Source organism: Salvelinus alpinus, chromosome 1 (genome assembly GCF_045679555.1).
Source record: "Salvelinus alpinus chromosome 1, SLU_Salpinus.1, whole genome shotgun sequence".
NCBI lineage: Eukaryota > Metazoa > Chordata > Actinopteri > Salmoniformes > Salmonidae > Salvelinus > Salvelinus alpinus.
In genome coordinates, this window is record NC_092086.1 from 69,583,149 (window position 1) to 69,603,754 (window position 20,606).

Consider the following 20,606-nt stretch of genomic DNA (forward strand, 5'->3'; position numbering starts at 1 on the left):
TAAAAAAAAAAAAAATCATCCTCCATCATCTTAAATGGCACCGACCGCCACTGACATACAGTATAATGATGGTGTTATGATTTCAAAATATATCACGCGGTGATGACTTGCACTTGCAAACCTAACCTGTTGAGTGAGATATTGTCATCTTATCCTTATTTTAAGTGTGCAAATAATGGCAGTGTTAGGTCTCTTAAGCCGTGTAAAGCAGAACAGCATTGTAACTCACAAGCTGCTTACAGATCAAAGCCAAGTTGTAAGGTTGTTTTTATCCCCCTTTAAAATAACAGCCATCTTTGTGTCATTTCTCCCACCGTTCCTTTCTGCGATCTTAGCGCGTTCTGTGTTAATATCTCCAGCCCAAACAGACACTGCAGGGTTCCTCCCAGTTCTCCCCAGTCAGAGGAAAGTGCTATTCAGAGTTTCACTGCCAATGTAAGGCTCTCCAAATCCCCAGAGAGTATGATGTGCCCTCCATAAGCCCTTCAACTGGATCTCAGGGCATGCTAAGTACAGAGCTTACGCTTCTGGTAAAACTCCCTTTGTCTTTAACTTTCATACTTTAAGTCGAATCAAAGTACGGAAGTGTTACTGTACCTACTCAATTTGAGTACAGTGATGCTGGGGAATGCTTGTAATTCCTGGGCTTGATCAGAATGGACTTGGAAAACAGAAGATTTATGGGGCAAATCACAACTCAGAAGCCATTCAGAGGGCTTCTAAGTGCATTTACCAAGTCTATAAGGTGGAGGCATTTCACAAAAGGCTATTATATTCAACTATTTCGATTACGTTTCTGATGGAGTGATTTCTGTGCGGCATTTTATGAACTCTATGCTGAGTAATCTTTATTGTTCTTCAACATAATGAAATCATTTTTCTTGAGATTTATGACGTGACTATCTGATAGTGACTCATAACCGTCAGTAGTGAAATGATCCATAGCGGCAGTTTTAATCATCAGAGATGACTCTTTGAAGTAGAACCTGAAAGTGTCTATCTGTCTATCTGGATCGCTCCCAAATCTTGCAGAGTTTAATTGAAGGCCACACAGAGAACGTGTGTTATTTGCAGGAAATGTAGCCTATTTCCAGTGTTCACTGAGAACTCCTATACTTGAGTATAAAGAGGGCTGTAAAATTACGTGATGAAACAGGACTGTTTTGGAGCAATAACACTTCACATTCCTTTTGAATTTGAATTAGTTTAATGTGTTAAGACATCGAAGGAGAGGATCTGTGGAATTGAAACGGAGATGGGTTATCTGGCTCGGTGGTTTAATGACAAAACATTCACACCTTGGTATCTGTGAGGATAGCCTCCTCCCCTCCTCTACTCTCCTCTCCTCCTGCCCCTACCTTTCCAGTCATTTCCAGCTTGTTAGAGAGTCCCTCTGTCTGCCTTGCCCTATCTAATTCCCACCCAATTACTGTCTAAATGAACCACAGGGCTGCTTAACTTGGTTTGCCTCTTCCCATTGTTTAATTTGTGATGGTAACGAACCCTGATTAATCCTCAGTAAAAGGTTCATAAATTAAGCACTCAAGGCCAAATGAATCACCACCTATTCATAAGATAAATGGACAATATAAATTTAGCATATTACCTAAACAAAAGAGAGGAAACATCTGGTGATCACGTTACATTTCATTCTGTTTCTGTTCTCTGTACAGCCTGACCTTTTCCATTGCTTGTTGTGTGCTGCTAGCCAGTAAAATGTCATTTATTTATGACTTCTGTCTGAGCCGACAGAAGACCACCACGCCATGTTTGCACCACCACAATTTTCCCAGGTAATGTTGTCGTCTCTCAAGCAAAACCGGGGCAATTTGATTAATGCCGTCATCTCCAAGTGAGTAGCAGACACGACAATAAAAACCTTGCCATACAGAGAGAGAGAGAGAGAGAGAACGAGAGGAGAGACCAAGGCAGCAGTTAGCCAAAGGGTGAGAGAGAGAGATCTGCAGTTATTCCCTTACAAGGAATAAAGGACAAGACATGCTTTTTTGAAGGTGGGGAAGTTTAGCATACAAATAGATAGTGAATAATTAGTCCCAGGAGACGGATGGATCACCACACCATGTGAATAATTCCAACACATTCTAACACAGTCGGTCTGTTCTTAAATGGCAATGAAGAATGTTGTCACCTGAGAGGTGTTGTTTCCTTAACTTAAGCCATTTGCCATTTGTTCTAACTCTCTCTAAGGTCAGAAACACAGCCTATGTGCTATAATACACAAAAGGGTTGCTGTGAGGGCAACAAAAACTATACATCGACAACAAATACTGTACACACTTTGAATATAACATTCCAATGCACACTGAGATTGGCTGTATTCTTGAAACTATACTGAACAAAAATAAAAACAACATGTAACAATTTCAAAGGTTTTACTGAGTTCATACAAGGAAACCAGTCAATTAAATAAATACATTTCACCCTAATTGATGGATTTCACATGACGGGGAATACAGATACGCATCTGTTGGTTACAGATACCTTTAAAAAAAAAGTAGGACAGTGGTGTAATGTACTTAAGTAAAAATACTTTAAAGTACTACTTAAGTTGTTTTTTCGGGTATCTGTACTTTACTATTTATATTTTTGACAACTTTTTACTCCATACATTTTCCCTGACACCCAAAAGTACTCCTTGCATGCTGACCACACTGCTCCCGTCGCAAAATAAATGTAAACATACATGTTATTCAATTATTGCATCCACACTGCTCGTGCGCGCCAACGAGCGTCTGCATTGCGAAGCTCTAAAATAGAAGTCAGTTCTATTTATGACACTGAACGCGGTGCAAGTCCTGCCTCTCCCATCTCCTCATTGGTTTATAGTAGCAGATACCCACATGCCATCTCCTCATTGGTTATACCCACGTGGGTGATTGAAAGATGAACTGAGTTCGGTCGGTCGTCGTGGTAACTATGAAAGTTAGATGCCAATAGCCATATAAAGTCCAAAGAAGAAAAAGCCTGGAAGGAGGAGAGATGACTAGAAACGATTCGGTTGACCGTTGTATGTGTGGATTAACTGTCGGAGTAGAGGACCTTGTGCATTTCAAGTTAAAAAACAACTCAACGTTTGTATCGCAGGACAAATCAGCTAGCAACAGAAAGCTAGCTAAATAGGACAAATTAGCCAGCAACTGCAAGCTAGCTAGCTAAATTGCCATAAATGTTTAAAGCTTTTCGACCTGTCTCCAAAATAATATAATTGGTTCAGTTTCTTTAGATATTTCCACCTGCGTGTCATGATCGCGTTTGGTGTGGGGGGACAAAATCAATTTGCACACGATGACGCACGCGCCTGGCCGGTTTGGGTACGGTGTTATATTTTGAATGCTTAGCAGGACAGGAAAATGGTTCAATTCGAACACTAATCAAGAGAACATCCCTGCTCATCCCTACTGCCTCTTATCTGGCGGACTCACAAAACACAAATGCTTCATTTGTAAATGATGTCTGAGTGTTGGAGCATGCCCCTGGCTATCCATACAATTAAAACAAGAAATTTGGCCATCTGGTTTGCTTAATATAAGGAATTTGAAATTATTTATACTTTTACTTTTGTATATTTTAGCAATGCATTTACTTTTGATACATTTAAAACCAAATACTTTTAGACTTTTACTCAAGTAGTATTTTACTGGGTCTTTACCTTTTACTTGAGTAATTTTCTATGAAAGTATCTTTTCTTTTACTCAAGTAGGACAATTGGGTATTTTTTCCACCACTGGGCGTGCATGGTTATGCATTATCATACTGAAACATGAGTTGATGGGGGCGGATGAATAGCACTACAATGGGCCTCAGAATTTTGTCACGGTATCTCTGTGCATTCAAATTGCCATAGATAAAATGCAATTGTGTTCGTTGTCCGTAGCTTATGCTGCCCATACCATAACCCCACCACCACCATGGGGCACTCTGTTCACAACGCTGACATCAGCAAACTGCTCGCCCACACAACGTCATACACGTGGTCTGCGGTTGTGAGGCATGTTGGACGTACTGCCAAATTCTCTAAAACAACATTGGAGGTGGCTTATGGTAGAGAAATTAACATTCAATTCTCTGGCGACAGCTCTGGTGGACATTCCTGCAGTCAGCATGCCAATTGCGCGCTCCCTCAAAACTTAAGACATCTGTGGCATTGTGTTGTGTGACAAAGCTGCACATTTTAGAGTGGCCTTGTATCGTCCACAGCACAAGTTGCAGAGTATATCAACAAAACAAATCTAATCACAAAGGGTACTTTTGAGATAGGAATAATTATATTTTTAATGTTGGATACATTCATATGAATTTTCTTTCTTCAGAATATAGACATAAAATATACATACATATATTTAGAGCACACCATAAGGAGTACAATGACAGATGTTGTCTGTACCATGTACGGTTCACAGATCATAGGGTCTTACAGGAGGCATGTACTGTATAGGTCCAAAAAGCACCTGAATGGCCAGTTTCATCAGGATCCCCCCCCCAAAAAAAATGGTGATACAAATGTAAAAAGCATGTTAAACATTCTTCCTCCCAATGAAGTTATGTAAATTGCCAGAACAATCTGCGATACCAAAAATATTCCCGGGCCACGCTGGCGTGGAATCGCCCAAATGTGATTTAAATTATCATCTTTAACACAAGAGATGTGTCAGTAGTGTAGAAGAAGATTTGATACTACGTAAAACCTTGAGTGCTTTCCCCAAAGAGGGCTTCTATAGAATGTACTATCAATGCTGTTCACATAACCTGCACCAACATAAAAGGTTTATGCCATCGATAAACATACTGTATTTAAGTGGTGCAGTTTGGTTGATTACAGGATACTTACATGGATCGGCAACTCCGTCAGCTTCTCCACTCTTCTGCAAAGAGAGAGAGCACAACACAAAGTGTTACTATGGGCCTCAGACAAAACCCTGGTGTGCTTCTCAGCAAAATATTGTGCCACATGTAACGTATGTTTTTCCTCTCTGAGAAAAGACCAGTCGAATTGAGAAAGGTTTCACACTGTTTCTGAGGTAAATTCATTCATCCTCCTGCAAGATGACAGGTGTCATCCCAGTTTGCCTGTATATCTGTCAGGATGATGTAGAGCTCAAGAAGCAACATGCCTGTGAAGTTCATATTTATCCGCAGTGCAAGTAACAAAGACCACTTTGGGCTTCTCAGAGCAGCTGTTGGGATTATGTACATCCCCCACTGCCAGGCAACGATATCTGCATAATTAAAGTGCCAAACACAATAAGAGCCGTGGAATTTAAATAGATGGAAATCACTCTGAAGGGTCACAGTAAGGAAGTTTAAATGAATCATTGCAGGCTGGGTGGTTTAAAACAATAGAGAACTGAAAGTAAAGCATGACACTGTGATCTTCGTCTGTACCATCATAAAGTCAGTAGCTTTATTTAGATGACATTACAAAAAGCTACAACAACCTGTGCATACTGTAATCAGTGCGTAATAGTACTGTAATGTCAAGTACTATTTAGGTATTTTATAAATGATGTCTTACTGCGTTTGACATGGTCATGCTGTTTTTAGCATCTGTGTAGAAATAGCAGGTCTCTGTTGCCAGTGCACAATACATTTGACCTCTGATTTTGGAAACCATGTCATACAGTATGCAGCTTATGTATAGTAAGTAGGCAAACAGCATGGACTCACTGTATGTCCACACACAGCCCATGAAACCAAAACAATGTCTCCTCTTACATCTTTGCATGCCAGCTGTTGTCCACCATATTTGACGTGATGCGTCGCTCACTCTAAATCTGGCCTGTAATGAGCTTGACAGATAAAGCATATGTGTCTGATAGCCTTCTTGGCAGCGGAAGCAGAGAGCCCTTGGTCCTTGGAGACTCTGTGAAGAGACACCGCTGCCTTTCAACAGAATGTGCTTCCGTGTGATTAGAGACTTGGGCCAAGTCAAACCCTCCTCTCATGCCATCTGCCTGTCTTAATTGCAGACGTGAATCCTCATCATCGCAGAGTAAAGCGTTTGCACTGATCAAGGGTTTTCCATAATTTCAAGAGGGTCCTGTTTATTCAGTTGATTAGAGACTGTCACTGGTTTCAGAACCACTGAGGAAACTCTGTCCGCTCTTAGAGAGACACAGATACTGTATATGCTCTAGGTCTAGACTCAATCAGTTAGCCAATATCTGTGTATTTTCTGCAGCTTAGCTTCCATTTAAACTCCCTAGCTAGATTTAATTGAACATCACACAGCACCCATGCAGACATTTCTTTGGGGAGAGGCATAATTGTAACAGCAGGGCAATTCAGCCAAAGCTGTATCATTATGGATGCTGGTAGAATATATGCCTCTCGTATGCCTCTGTTCCTCTCCTATAAGGGTGCTTTGCAGCCAATCTCATTCATAGGTCCATATGCTTATCCACTGTCTTTAATTTAAGCCAACAGTGTGACTTAGCTACCTGTGCCAGATCAGCTCGCTAGACACCACACACACGACAGCAGACAGATGGCCGGCAACAATTAGACTCTGATAAGGAAGAGCAGACTGTACAATATAAACCTTGTTGAATACCTGCAATTTATGAAGATAAAATTTAAAATAACCTTTCAATTGCCAAGGGTATACATTTCCTTCAGAAAGTATTCATACCCCTTGACTTATTATTGTGTTACAGCCGGAATTCAAAACCCCATAATGACAAAGTGAAAACATGTATTTAGAAAAGTTAGCAAATTTATTGAAAAATAAATACCAAAAAATATAATTGACATAAGTATTCACACCCTATTGGCGGCGATTAGAGCTTTGAGTCGTCTTGGGAATGTCTGTATCAGCTTTGCACACCTGGATTTGGGGATTTTCTCCCATTCTTCCTTGCATATTTTCTCAAACGCTGTTAAGTTAGATGGGGAGCTGCAGTGAACAGCAATCTTCAAGTCTGGGCTTTGGCTGGGCCACTCAAGGACTTTTACGTTCTTGTTCTGAAGCCATTCCAGCGTTGCTTTGTTTGTATGCTTGGGGTCATTGTCCTGTTGGAACGTAATTTTTCCCCCAGTCTAAGGTCATTTGCAGTCTGAAGCAGGTTTTCTTCAAGGATTTGCCTGTATTTGGCTCCATCCATCCTTTACTAGTCTCCCAGTCCCTGCCTGTGAAAAACATACCCATTACATGATGCCGCCACCACCATGCTTCCCGGTAGGGATGGTGTTAGATGGATGATGAGCTGTGCCTGGTTTTCTCCAGACATAGCGCTTTGCATTCAGGCCAAAGAGTTTAAAAAAAATTCTCATCAGACGATAAAATATTTTGCCTTATGCTCTGTCTTTCAAGTGCCTTTTTGCAAACTGTACCTTTTTCTCAGGAGTCGCTTCCATCTGGCCATTCTCCCATGAAGCCCAGATTGGTGCTGTAGAGACTGTTGTCCTTCTTGCAGGTTATGGTTATACTTGTGTCAGAGTTGTCGTACGGCCATCTCTAGGCAGAGTCCGGGTAGTTCCATATTGTTTCCACTTCCCAATGGTGGAGACCACTGTACTGTACTCTTAGAAACTTTTAACACTCTACAAATAGTTTTATACCCTTCCCCAGATATACAGTACCAGTCAAAAGTTTGGACACACCTACTAGTTCAAGGGTTTTTCTTTATTTTACTATGTTCTACATTGTAGAATAATAGTGAAGAGATCAAAACTATGAAATAACACATATGGAATCATGTACTAACCAACAAAGTGTTAAACAAATCAAAATATATTTTATATTTGAGATTCTTCAAAGAAGCCACCCTTTGCATTGATGACCGCTTTGCACACTTTTAAAGTGGTTCCTCCTTTAAAAGTTGTGTCATACTGCGGCACACCTTGCGTGCTGCTGCAGCATTCTGTGGCACGTTATTTAATTCTCAGCCGTTTTCTCTGTTACTGCAAGTTATTGCTAGTTTGACCACCAGAGGGCATCTTTGCGAAGCATGTACCAGTCATTCCGTACTGGCATTACCAGAGAATTTAAAACCTGTTCTGTAATAACATAGTATTAGGGATTGATTTTAAGAAATTTGGCTTAATTAATTGTATTAATATTATGGTGTTTCTATTCAGAGAAAAACGAGAAACCCTCAGGGGTTACGTTAGGACGGAATGGAAAATATGGCGATGTACAACATGACGGTCGGGAGTAGGCTACAGGATTGGAGGATTCTAAATTGTTTGCCTTCATCAGACAACTTTGTTCCAATATTTCTGTAAATCAGTGACATTTATTCCCATAGTAATTCGTTATGGATCCATAACTAAATCAAAATCTGCATTTTGAAAGAGTATTTTTTATCATTATTTTATTAACGAAATGTGTTTATTAGACTACTGTGCAGTCTACAATACATACTGTAGTAAACATGGGAAAGTGCCTAATTCCTTACATAAGGGAGAGCAGGCCATGTCTGTACTACAGAATGCAGGGCACGTGGGAGACCGGGTTTCAAATCCCCGTTGGGGAGGAAGGAGTAGGCTGTCCTTGTAAATAGGAATTTGTTCTTAACTGATTCCATATGTGTTATTTCATACTTGTGATGTCTTCACTATTATTCTACAATGTAGAAAAAAGTAAAAATATAGAAAAATCCTGGAATGAGTAGGTGTGTCCAAACTTTTGACTGGTACTTGCTGGAACGGAAAATGGCGGTCGGCAGTACAGTACTGGGCTATTTACGAGGAAGGAGTCAGCTTTCCTTGTAAATAAGAATTTGTTCATAACTGACTTTAGATAAAGGTTACACTAAGAGCATAACATTACTGCACCCTAATTTCCTAATTCTTGTCTAACCAATACCCAAATGGAGATTAAGTGAAATATAAACATCCGCATTTGAATGTCCTTTTTTCTTGTTATTTTATTTTATTAACGAAAGCATGAAGATTAAATACTGTACTGCTGTTTTGAGTTAGAAATGTAACACTTTAGAGTACTTATGCATCGAATACATTGCAAGTTGAGGGATTTTCACAACAGTAGCCGGGTTATAAAAAGTATATTGTCCTGCTAAAAGAAAAATTAGCATGATGCTCTACACCTGCTACAGTTGTGATGTCTTCACTATTATTCTACAATGTACAAATTGTAGAATAATTAACAGTATATCATTTAACAGTATATCTAAAAATATTTTTTTCAATGATGTGACTCTCCGCCAATAATTACATTTAGAGGATTGGAGGACTCTATATTAATATCTAAGGGGCATTTTCTGTTATGATCTGTGAGAATATCTAAGGGGCTTTTATATAATTCCAAATGAATTAATAATAATCGCTTTGTTTAAAAAGTAATGATAGTTTGGAGATTTTGTTTCCATTTAACCTAGAGTGAGCGAGAAAAAGGCATTTCTTGAACATGGGGTGAGACATTCTCACTAATTTGTAAATAAAGCCAGTTATTTAGAATTATTTATTTCTGGAGGAACCTAACTTGATTATTTAGCAGACATCACTTGCTTATATTCAGTCAACACATATCTTAAGAATATTTGAACATTTTCGTTTCTCCATGCTTGTCTCAGAGCAGCGCGAAGCGGGATTGTGACTCCATCTCGTTCCTCGCCCTTTTCAAAGCGTGAGTGAGTCAATAACTATTCAAGCCATTGAATAACTGATGAATGAAGATGATGAAGGATCGGCAAAGGCAATCTGTAATCTGCGGGCATCACGGCTCGGTAAGAAATGTTATATGTAAATATACAGTTGAAGTCGGAAGTTTACATACACCTGAGCCAAATACATTTAAACTCAGTTTTCCACAATTCCTGACACGTAATCCTAGTAAAAAATCCCTGTTTTAGGTCAGTTAGGATCACCATTTTGTTTTAAGAATGTGAAATGTCAGAATAATAGTAGAGAGATTGATTTATTTCAGCTTTTATTTCTTTCATCACATTCCCAGAGGTTCAGAAGTTTACATACACTCAATTAGTATTTGGAAGCATTGCCTATAAATTGTTTAACTTAGATCAAACGTTTTGGGTAGCCTTCCACAAGATTCCAACAATAAGTTGGGTGAATTTTGGCCAATTCCTCCTGACAGAGCTGGTGTAACTGAGTCAGGTTTGTAGGCCTCCTTGCTCACACACGCTTTTTCAGTTCTGCCCACAAATGTACTACAGGATTGAGGTCAGGGCTTTGTGATGGCCACTCCAATACCTTGACTTTGTTGTTCTTAAGCCATTTTGCCACAACTTTATAGTATGCTGGGGTCATTGTCAATTTGGAAGACCCATTTGCGACCAAGCATTAACTTCCTGACTGATGTCTTGAGATGTTGCTTCAATATATCCACATAATTTTCCTGCCTCATGAAGCCATCTATTTTGTGAAGCGCACCAGTCCCTCATGCAGCAAGCACCCACACAACATGATGCTGCCACCCCTGTGCTTCACGGTTGGGATGGTGTTTTTCGGCATGCAAGCCTCCCCCTTTTTCCTCCAAACATAACGATGGTCAATATGGCCAAACAGTTCAATTTTTGTTTCATCAGACCAGAGGAGATTTCTCCAAAATGTAAGAACGTTGTCCAAATGTGCAGTTGCAAACCATAGTCTGGCTTTTTTTATGGCGGTTTGGAGCAGTGGCTTCTTCCTTGCTGAATGGCCTTTCAGGTAATGTCAATATAGGACTCGTTTCACTGTGGATATAGATACTTTTGTACCTGTTTCCTCCAGCATCTTCACAAGGTCCTTTGCTGTTGTTCTGGGATTGATTTTCACTTTTCGCACCAAAGTACGTTCATCTCTAGGAGACAGAACGCGTCTCCTTCCTGAGCGGTATGACGGCTGCGTGGTCCCATGGTGTTTAGACTTGGGTACTATTGTTTGTACAGATGAACATTGTACCTTCAGGCGTTTGTAAATTGCAAGGATGAACCAGACTTTTTTCTGAGGTCTTGGCTGATTTCTTTTGATTTTCCCATGATGTCAAGCAAAGAGGCACTGAGTTTGAAGGTAGGCCTTGAAATACATCCACAGGTACACCTCCAATTAACTCAAATTATGTACATTAGCTTATCAGAAGCTTCTAAAGCCATGACATCATTTTCAGTAATTTTCCAAGCTGTTTAAAGGAACAGTCAACTTAGTGTATGTACACTTCTGACCCACTGGAATTGTGATACAGTGAGTTATAAGTGAAATAATCTGTCTGTAAACAATTGTTGGAAAAATTACTTGTGTCACGCACAAAGTAGTTGTCCTAACCGACTTGCCAAAACTATAGTTTGTTAACAAGAAATTTGTGGAGTGGTTGAAAAACAAGTTTTAATGACTCCAACCTAAGTTTATGTAAACTTCCGACTTCAACTGTATATACATATATATATATATTTTTTTAAATCTCAGAACATTAACCATGTGTGATCGCTAGTTTTCTACTGTTCTGTAGGCTGTTCTGTTCTGTTCTGTAGGCTGAAGGCACTGCATCAGATTCAATTCACACAAGGCTATCACACAAAGCTAAGTATGTGTCTGGTACAATGGGGGCAGCAGGTAGCCCAGCGAGTAGGAGCATTGGGCCAGTAACTGAAAGGTTGCTGGATCGAATCCCCGAGCTGACCATGTAAAAAATCTGTTGTTCTGCCACTGAGCAAGGCAGTTAACCCACTGTTCCCCGGGTGCTGAAGACGTGGATGTTGATTAAGGCAGCCCTCCGCACCTCTCTAATTCAGATGGGTTGGGTTAAATGCGGAAGACACTTTTCAGTTGAATGCATTCAGTTGTACAATTATTGCCCTTTCCCAATGGAAGTCCTTATGACAAATACTAAAGTAACAAACCTTCTGGCAGCAGAAGATCCTGGAAAATCTCAACTGACAAATTACTTTCCCCTGAATTCTAAGTTCCCCCTGCATTCCATTTGTGTCATTAGTGGGAGAGTTGGGCATCGTTGCTGCGTGCTTTCCCTGATATTTACGGGCATGATTTGTCCTCTAAGTGTTCCTATTAATTGTAATTACAGTGCCATACTTCCTGAAGATGGAGGGAGACAAAAGAGTTCCACTGAGTTTTTAAGAGCTTCTTACATGCCCAGATATTTCCCTAATTAAAGTGCTAATCGCTTTCCTATGGGAGGGCAAGACAGGTCAGACTAAGAGAGGATGCAGGCTCACTGCTAATATGGAGCCACGTGCCCAGACCACTCCACTCATGGAGTGGACAACTTTCCCCCAGACTGCCGCCGACGTGCCCCGTCCATGTCATTGCCTGCCTAGTAGTAACCTGGAAACACCTCCAGTTTGAGATCTACTTAATATAATAGCTCTGGGCAGTGTTGTAGTCGAGTCACTAAACCTTGAGTCCGAGTCGAGTTCCAAGTCCCCTGTGCTCGAGTCAGAGTTGAGTCATGAATCCCTATGGCTAAGTTCAAGTCAAGTCCGAGTCATCAATGTTCGAGTCACGAGTCTGAATCACTGGGTCTGAGTTTTGAAGTTCGACGTGGTTCCGGTCTTTTATTCTATTTTTCTATTACATATTTGACATTGCGCCACAATCTTTGCACACTCTGCTGAAAAACATTTTAAAGCAAAACTAATGATTCAGGGTTCTGTGGACATATTGTTACTGCAGTTCTTTCACTCGTACTGCCAGCTTGCCAGTGTTGAGCCGAAACTCTCCCCCCTGACAGAATTCTCCCCCCCTTCGCGTTCTTCATTACTGCGACTTGCTTGCTAGTTGAGATTTCTGCTCTTCACTCCATTGTCAGTTTAGCCTACATTTCACTGATCGTAGTAGCAGAAAGCGTTTCTGTCTGCAGTTTTTGGTTTGGCTATTTGTTTCAAGTGTATGTGGCGTTTCTAGCTTGTATGGCGCCCTGGGCGAACCCCCCATTCAGCACCCGCGCCAGGGGGCGCCCCGTGCCTCCCCCGGCAAGATGCCGCCCTGGGCGGCTACCCTTGTCGCCAGTACCTAAATCCGTTACTGATTTGTATTAGTCTATAAATAAATCTCTTTGCCAAAATTCGTCATCTCTCCCATGTCTTATTCGACTAATATTTTTGAAAGTGTAAGGATAATAATTCAGCCGTAGTCGTTCTGAAATGTTTATTGCTTGCCAACATGTTACTCCCTCCTCTATGTTTAATATAACACACATACATTCATTATTCATTTCGGTTGTCTATCCTGATGTGTACAACAGAAGTATTTGGCTCTAGCCACAAAATTAAGGAAATTAGAATGGCGGTGGGGGGGGGGGATTCTGTCAGGGGGGAGATTTTTGGCATAACACCTGAGCAGAGCCTGTCTGCCTACACTCATCCTGGCGAAGCAAGAACAGAATCCTACCGCAGATGAAATATCAGCATGAGCAGAGAAGCACAAGACTGAGTTTTCCCTTTACTGAGAACACTATCAACGTTTCCCTTTACTGTGGGAATTGTGATCGAAGCAACGCAATATTAGCCACTTTCAATGCAACATATCGAAACAAAATTAACTATGAAAGATATTTTGTTGTGGGCAGAACGCATCAGAGTAGGACACGATTTCATTGACAATAGGCCCGTACTCTACACAGACCGGTGTGCCATAATCAATCTGAGCTGCAGTAGGCCTACATGCAAATGGTTCGTTTTTTTTTACAACACGAGAGCGGTCAAGAGTGGATGTGCTTGTTTTGAGATCAAAGCGAGAGCGACATGTAGCGACGTGTGTACATTTGTTCATATCCTTTGCTAGTTATTATATTAGCCCAGTTATCAATCATTTGTAGTCAGCAATAGGTGTGTGATTGCTTTCTACAAGAGCACAAAACGTGTGCATTTCTAGGCTGCACTCCAAACACTTAAATGACAAACCCTCTCCCCTCAATTTAAGTGGACGCTTCTGATTACGTTTCATGACGTCTGACGAGTTGACACTTGCACGGCAACGGGCAAAGGGAATAATGAATGCATTTTAAATGGGCCGCTACTTTACTTTACTATTTATATTTTTGACAGCTTTTACTTTTCCTTCACTACATTCCTTAAGAAAATATTGTACTTTTTACTCCATACATTTTCCTTGACACACAAAGGAACTTGTTACATTTTGAGTGCTTAGGACAATAGTCCAATTGACGCACTTATCAACCAAACATCCCTGGTCATCCTTACTCTGATCTGGTGGACTCAATAAACACACATGCTTCGTTTGTAAATGATGACTGAATGTTGGAGCGTTCCCCTGGCAATCCGTAAAGAAAAAAGAAAATGGTGGTGTCTGGTTTGCTTAATATAAGGAATTTGATATGATTTATGCTTTTACATTTACTTTTGATACTTCAGTATATTTTAAACTAAATATTTTTTTACTTTTACTCAAGTAGAATTCTACTGGGTGACTGACTTTTAATCGAGTCATTTTCTATTAAGGTATCTTTACTTTTACTCAAGTATAACAGTTGGGTACTTTTTCCACCTCTGCATAATTTGTCTGATTCTCTGTAATAATGGTATGGGAATAATTATGCATTTTATTTTGCAAAGTGAATTCTAGCCTCAGTGTTTACAGTAAATGCCCGCCGGAAGTTACACAGAATTTTCACTATGTTCAAGTTTGCGCTCAGCAGACCTGAAATTTGCTCATTGATTAAAAAAGGGAACATTGGTCACGAGAAGGCGAATCCGAGTCACCAATGGTTGAGTCCAAGTCGAGTCACAAGTCCTTGACTCGAGTACAACATGGCTATAGGTTTAAAAAGTCATTGGGGGCCATACTTGCAAACATTAGAAAAAGTTCAAGTTTTAGTTTAAGTTTAAGCATCAGCCAATTAAAATCGTTGACAATGTTGCACGTGATCAATAGCTACATATAAGCTGCTCCCAATAGATAACCTGGCACATTCAGCCCTATGCTAACCTAACCAGGTGGCCGTAATTATTTCCTGTAACAAATTCCACATCAGCCTATCAAATATCTTAAACGTTTTATCTTCCAACCAATGGCATTTTTTAAAATAGGTTAACTTGGCCACCAGAGGTATATATTTAAACCTCCTGTTTCAATGTTTAATTTTGTTCCCCTTTACTTGGTCTGTCTCAAGTGCAGAGTGACAACATCGCATCCTTGACTAGGCTACTTACCAACGTTACCTTAGACAAAATCCATCAGGTTTGTTTTAGCATATATGACTAAATCCCACGTTTTTGCTTATCCATTTCACATACAGTATGAGACAAAAGTTTGAACATATCTACTCATTCAAGGTCTTTTCTTTATTTGTACTATTATCTACATTGTAGAACAATAGTGAAGATATCAAAATATTTGAGATTCTTCAAAGTAGCCACCCTTTGCCTTGATGACAGCTTTGCACAATCTTGGCATTCTCTCAACCAGCTTCACCTGGAATGCTTTTCCAACAGTCTTGAAGGAGTTCCCACATAAGCTGAGCACTTGTTGGCTGCTTTTCCTTCACTCTGCCGTCCAACTCATCCCAAACTATCTCAATTGGGTTGAGGTCAGATGATTGTGGAAACCAGGTCATCTGATGCAGCACTCCATCACTCTCCTTCTTGGTAAAATAGCCCTTACACAGCCCGGAGGTGTGTTTTGGGTCATTGTCCTGTTGAAAACAAATTATAGTCCCACTAAGCGCAAACCAGATGGGATGGCGTATAACTGCAGAATGCTGTGGTAGCCTTGCAGGTTAAGTGTCTAGCCTTGCAGGTTAACTTTGAATTCTAAATAAATCACACCAGCAAAGCACCCCCACACCACTTCCTCCATGCTTCATGTTGGGAACCACACATGCGGAGATCATCCGTTCACTTACTCTGCATCTCACGAAGACACAACGGTTGCAACCAAAAGTTAATAAGACCAAAGGACAGATTTCCACCGGTCAAATGTCCATTGCTTATGTTTCTTGGCCCCAACAAGTCTCTTCTTATTATTGGTGTCCTTTAGTAGTGGTTTCTTTGCAGCAATTCGACCATGAAGGACGGGTTCACGCAGTCTCCTCTGAACAGTTGATGTTGAAATGTGTCTGTTAATTGAACTCTGTGAAGCATTTACTTGGGATGTAATTTCTGAGGCTGGTAACTCTAATAATCTTATCCTCTGCAGCAGAGTTAACTCTGGGTCTTCCTTTCCTGTGGCGGTCCTCATGAGAGCCAGTTTCATCATAGCGCTTGATGGTTTTTGCAAATGCACTTGAAGAAACTTTCAAGTTCTTGAAATGTTCCAGATTTCTTAAAGTAATGATGGACTGTCGTTTCTCTTTGCTTATTTGAGCTGTTCTTGCCATAATATGGACTTGATCTTTTACCAAATAGGGCTATCTTCTGTATACTACCCCTACCTTGTCACAACACAACTGATTGGCTCAAACGCATTAAGAAGGAAAGAAATTCCACAAATGAGCCTTTAACAAGGCACACCTGTTAATTGAAATGCATTCCAGGTGACTACCTCATGAAGCTGGTTGAGAGAATGCCAAGAGTGTGCAAAGCTGTCATCAAGGCAAAGGGTGGCTACTTTGATGAATCTCAAATATATTTTGATTTACCACTTTGTTGTTTACTACATGATTCTATATGTGTTATTTCATAGTTTTGATGTCTTCAATATTATTCTACAATGTATAAAATAGCAAAAATAAAGACAAACCCTTGAATGAGTAGGTGTGTCCAAACTTTTGACATGTACTGTACATCCATGTGCTTTTACCGACAAAAGGTAAAGCAGATCTATACAACATTGAAGTTCATCCTACAACATAACAAAAAGTCAAGAATTTTGTGGACTTGTGAAATAGCTGTCATGTACCTTTATCATCATTACCTTCCTGGTGGCACACACCGCTAAAGTGGTTGACTCAAAAACAATCGTGCTCATTAACCGTGGGTTCGAGGCCCCTTTTCTTCAAGCATTTTTGTTAAGGAAAACAATGTTAACTGCTGGTCGACGCATGTGACAAAGTGGATGATTATAATAATGCATATATAACATTGTACCCTACACGTAGAAATGTAGCCTACGCGTCTATGTAATATAGCCTACAGTAGCGACGATTAGTTAGGTAGCAGTGCCAATAGTCTATGTGTCGGTCTGCAAGAGGGACTCCCAACAAGAATCTCCTCGTTAAATGTATTTGTAATCTTCATTGACAAGGTTTTGGCTGCACTTCTCTTCACAAAATATGTAATTCCACATTTCAAAGATTTTTTTTTATAGCTTAGCTGGGATTTGAACTTTCCGCAGACGGCGAAAATCACCAGGAGCCAGGCTCGCAATACTGTGAGCTAATCATCCAATTTAACATTAATGTGTGCTTTAGTAACTTTGATTAGCAGATGGTGCTGTTTGACTGATGTTACGGACACTCTCATGGAAAAGTTTTCTATCAGTCTAAGTACGTCAACGATTTGAATTGGCTGATACGGAATTTGAAACGGACATAATCACGGCCACCTGGTGAGGATAGCATAGTGGGCCAGGTTAGGTAATTGGAATAGCTAACATGTAGTCTTTGATCACGTGCAACCATGTCAACATATTTTATTGGCTGATGCTTAAACTTAATGACATGCTCCGAAACTTTGGTGACCACTAAACATTTTTTAAACCTCCCGCTTTGTACTGGATGTGTCAATGTATAGTTCAAACATGCATAATCTATGAGCAGAATTACTGTCTTACTTCAAATAGCCATGACATCCCTAGTTGGAAAGTTACTTTTCTGGAAGCTGTGCTGCGCAATTTTCCCTTAATATTCCCCCACGTGGACCAGCCCCCTAACGATTCAAGTTCTAGCCAACGAGCTTCAGGCCCTCGCCATTTGAGAGACAGCTAGCAAGATGCACACACAGCAGAGAGAGAGAGAGAGACAGCAATGACGTTGCGCATGTATTGGAACATACAGTTGAAGTCGGAAGTTTATATACACTTAGGTTGGAGTCATTAAAACTTGTTTTTCAACCACTCCACAAATTTTTTGTTTTAACAAACTATAGTTTTGGCAAGTCGGTTAGGACATCTACTTTGTGCGTGACACAAGTAATTTTTCCAACAATTGTTTACAGACAGATTATTTCACTTATAATTCACTGTATCACAATTCCAGTGGGTCAGAAGTTTACATACACTAAGTTGACTGTGCCTTCAAACAGCTTGGAGAATTCCAGAAAAGGATGTCATGGCTTTAGACGCTTCTGATAGGCTAATTGACATAATTTGAGTCAATTGGAGGTGTACCCGTGGATGTATTTCAAGGCCTACCTTCAAACTCAGTGCCTCTTTGCTTGACATCATGGGAGAATCAAAAGAAATCAGCCAAGACCTGTCTGTTCATCCTTGGGAGCAATTTCCAAAAGCCTGAAGTACAACGTTCATCTGTACAAACAATAGTACGCAAGTATAACCACCATGGGACCACGCAGCCGTCATAGAGCTCAGGAAGGAGATGTGTTCTGTCTCCTGGAGATGAATGCACTTTGGTGTGAAAGTGCAAATCAATCCCAAAACAACAGCAAAGGACCTTGTGAAATAGGAACTTGCAAAAGTTACTATATCCACAGTAAAACGAGTCCTTTATCGACATAACCTGAAAGGCCGCTCAGCAAGGAAGAAGCCACTGCTCCAAACCGCCATAAAAAACTGGTGCACTTCCAAAATAGATGGCATCATGAGGGAGGAAAATTGTGTTGATATATTGAAGCAACATCTCAAGTAATCAGTCAGAAAGTTAAAGCTTGGTCGCAAATGGGTCTTCCAAATGGACAAAGCATTCTTCCAAAGTTGTGGCAAAATGGCTTAAGGACAACCAAGTCAAGGTATTGGAGTGGCCATCACAAAGCCCTGACCTCAATCCTATAGGACATTTGTGGGCAGAACTGAAAAAGTGTGTGTGAGCAAGGAGGCCTACAAACCTGACTCAGTTACACCAGCTCTGTCAGGAGGTATGAGCCAAAATTCACCCAACTTATTGTGGGAATCTTGTGGAAGGCTACCTGAAACGTTTGGCCCAAGTTAAACAATTTAAAGGCAATGCTACCAAATACGAATTGAGTGTATGTAAACTTCTGACCCACTGGGAATGTGATAAAATAAATAAAAGCTGAAATAAATCACTCTCTACTATTATTCTGACATTTTCACATTCTTAAAATAAAGTGGTGATTAAATGTCAGGAATTGTGAAAAACTGAGTTTAAATATATTTGGCTAAGGTGTATGTAAACTTCCGACTTCAACTGTATGTGACATGGTAGATAATCTTTGGGGACCACTTTTTCTTATATTTCTAGATCTTTAGTCTGCAGCATTCAAAAATCCGGAGCTTCCCGAAGCTTCTGCACATGAGTATAGTCTTTACTTTACACGCAGACAACAGCCTACTGTTGCGAATGGTGCTTGTTTAATAAAGTTAGGTCAAAGATGAATCAGTGTCTGCAAGATTACATAATCATCAGAGTATTCTACATAACCGAACCAATTATAATAGTATAGTACAACATTACTTTAAGACAAAAACACTGCATTCAATCGCATCATTCTGCATAGTAACCATTTAAACTCAATTAGTTTCATGGGGATACGCATTTAGATCTTCTTGAGTCATACAGTATTGTTTCGAAGTAGCCTACAGTGTTGTTTTGAATTATGGAGTGAATGAATTTTAAAGCAGACGGTGTTAAAACACCCACACCAGAAGAAATTCACTTAATTTAAGCTGAAAGACGAAGACCAGAGCTTACCCAAGATGTTTCACAACGATTTAAGTATGTTATATTTAGGCTTGAAGTGACAAATCAAACTGCCCAGTGTCAATACAGTATATTTTCCTATGATATGACATACAAATTATTTTCAGCCTGCGTTTCATTTCAGGGCTGTTTAAAAAAAAAAAAAAGTTACCACCCACCAGCATGGCATTGTTAATTAATGAGAAACAGCTGCAAAGCTATTCCTCTTCGTGACTGAGATGAGCCAAGCCGCCTTGTGTCCACTTGACTGTCTGAGCCATGGAGAAAATCAAAATAGGGGGTGCAAACTTATGTTTTTGCACCTCCACTTTTAATTACCTGAATATTATCATAATCCATTGGATATTTTATACATTTTCACTTATTTTTGAGCTAGTCTGTATTAAAATAATATCTGACCATTTTATGAACGGTATAAGTGAGTGGTATGATAGCGTTTTGCAGGATGAATGGTTTTTACCACAACATTTTTGCTTCACTACACGCTCCACTACTTTGATTGGTGTAACGTTAGCTAGAAACCACAAGTGTCTATCCAGAAAATGAAGAGGCACCCGTGATAGAAAATTCAAGGAATATATAGTGACATGTCATTTGTGGTGTGCATGATCATGAGCAAAGTCATTGTAGCCTATCATTTCACTTCCCCTGTGAGAACCATGAGCACGGACTGATTTGACTTTGCTGCCTGCCAGCAGCTTTATGGAAGATGACACAACAATGGATAATAATGAAATTCTCAATTCCCAAATTGCCCTCAATTCATATGTATAAGTAGCCTTCGTCATTCTTCAGAGGTGGAACCTAAATGAGCATTTTCTTTCTAGGACAGGAAATGACATTGAAATAGTGGTGGCAACTAGCCTTGGGCGGTATA

The 20,606-nt window shown here is 40.1% G+C and overlaps 1 protein-coding gene across 1 annotated transcript in view; it reads right to left on the reverse strand.

Annotated features, from left to right (window-relative positions):
* The window catches only part of LOC139584170 (follistatin-related protein 4-like), a 222,720-nt gene that overhangs the window by 184,420 nt on the left and 17,694 nt on the right, over positions 1-20,606 (reverse strand). The window contains exon 3 of the mRNA XM_071415720.1: positions 4,850-4,883. Coding sequence (XP_071271821.1) covers positions 4,850-4,883 — 34 coding nt within the window. The remainder of the gene's footprint in view (positions 1-4,849; positions 4,884-20,606) is intronic.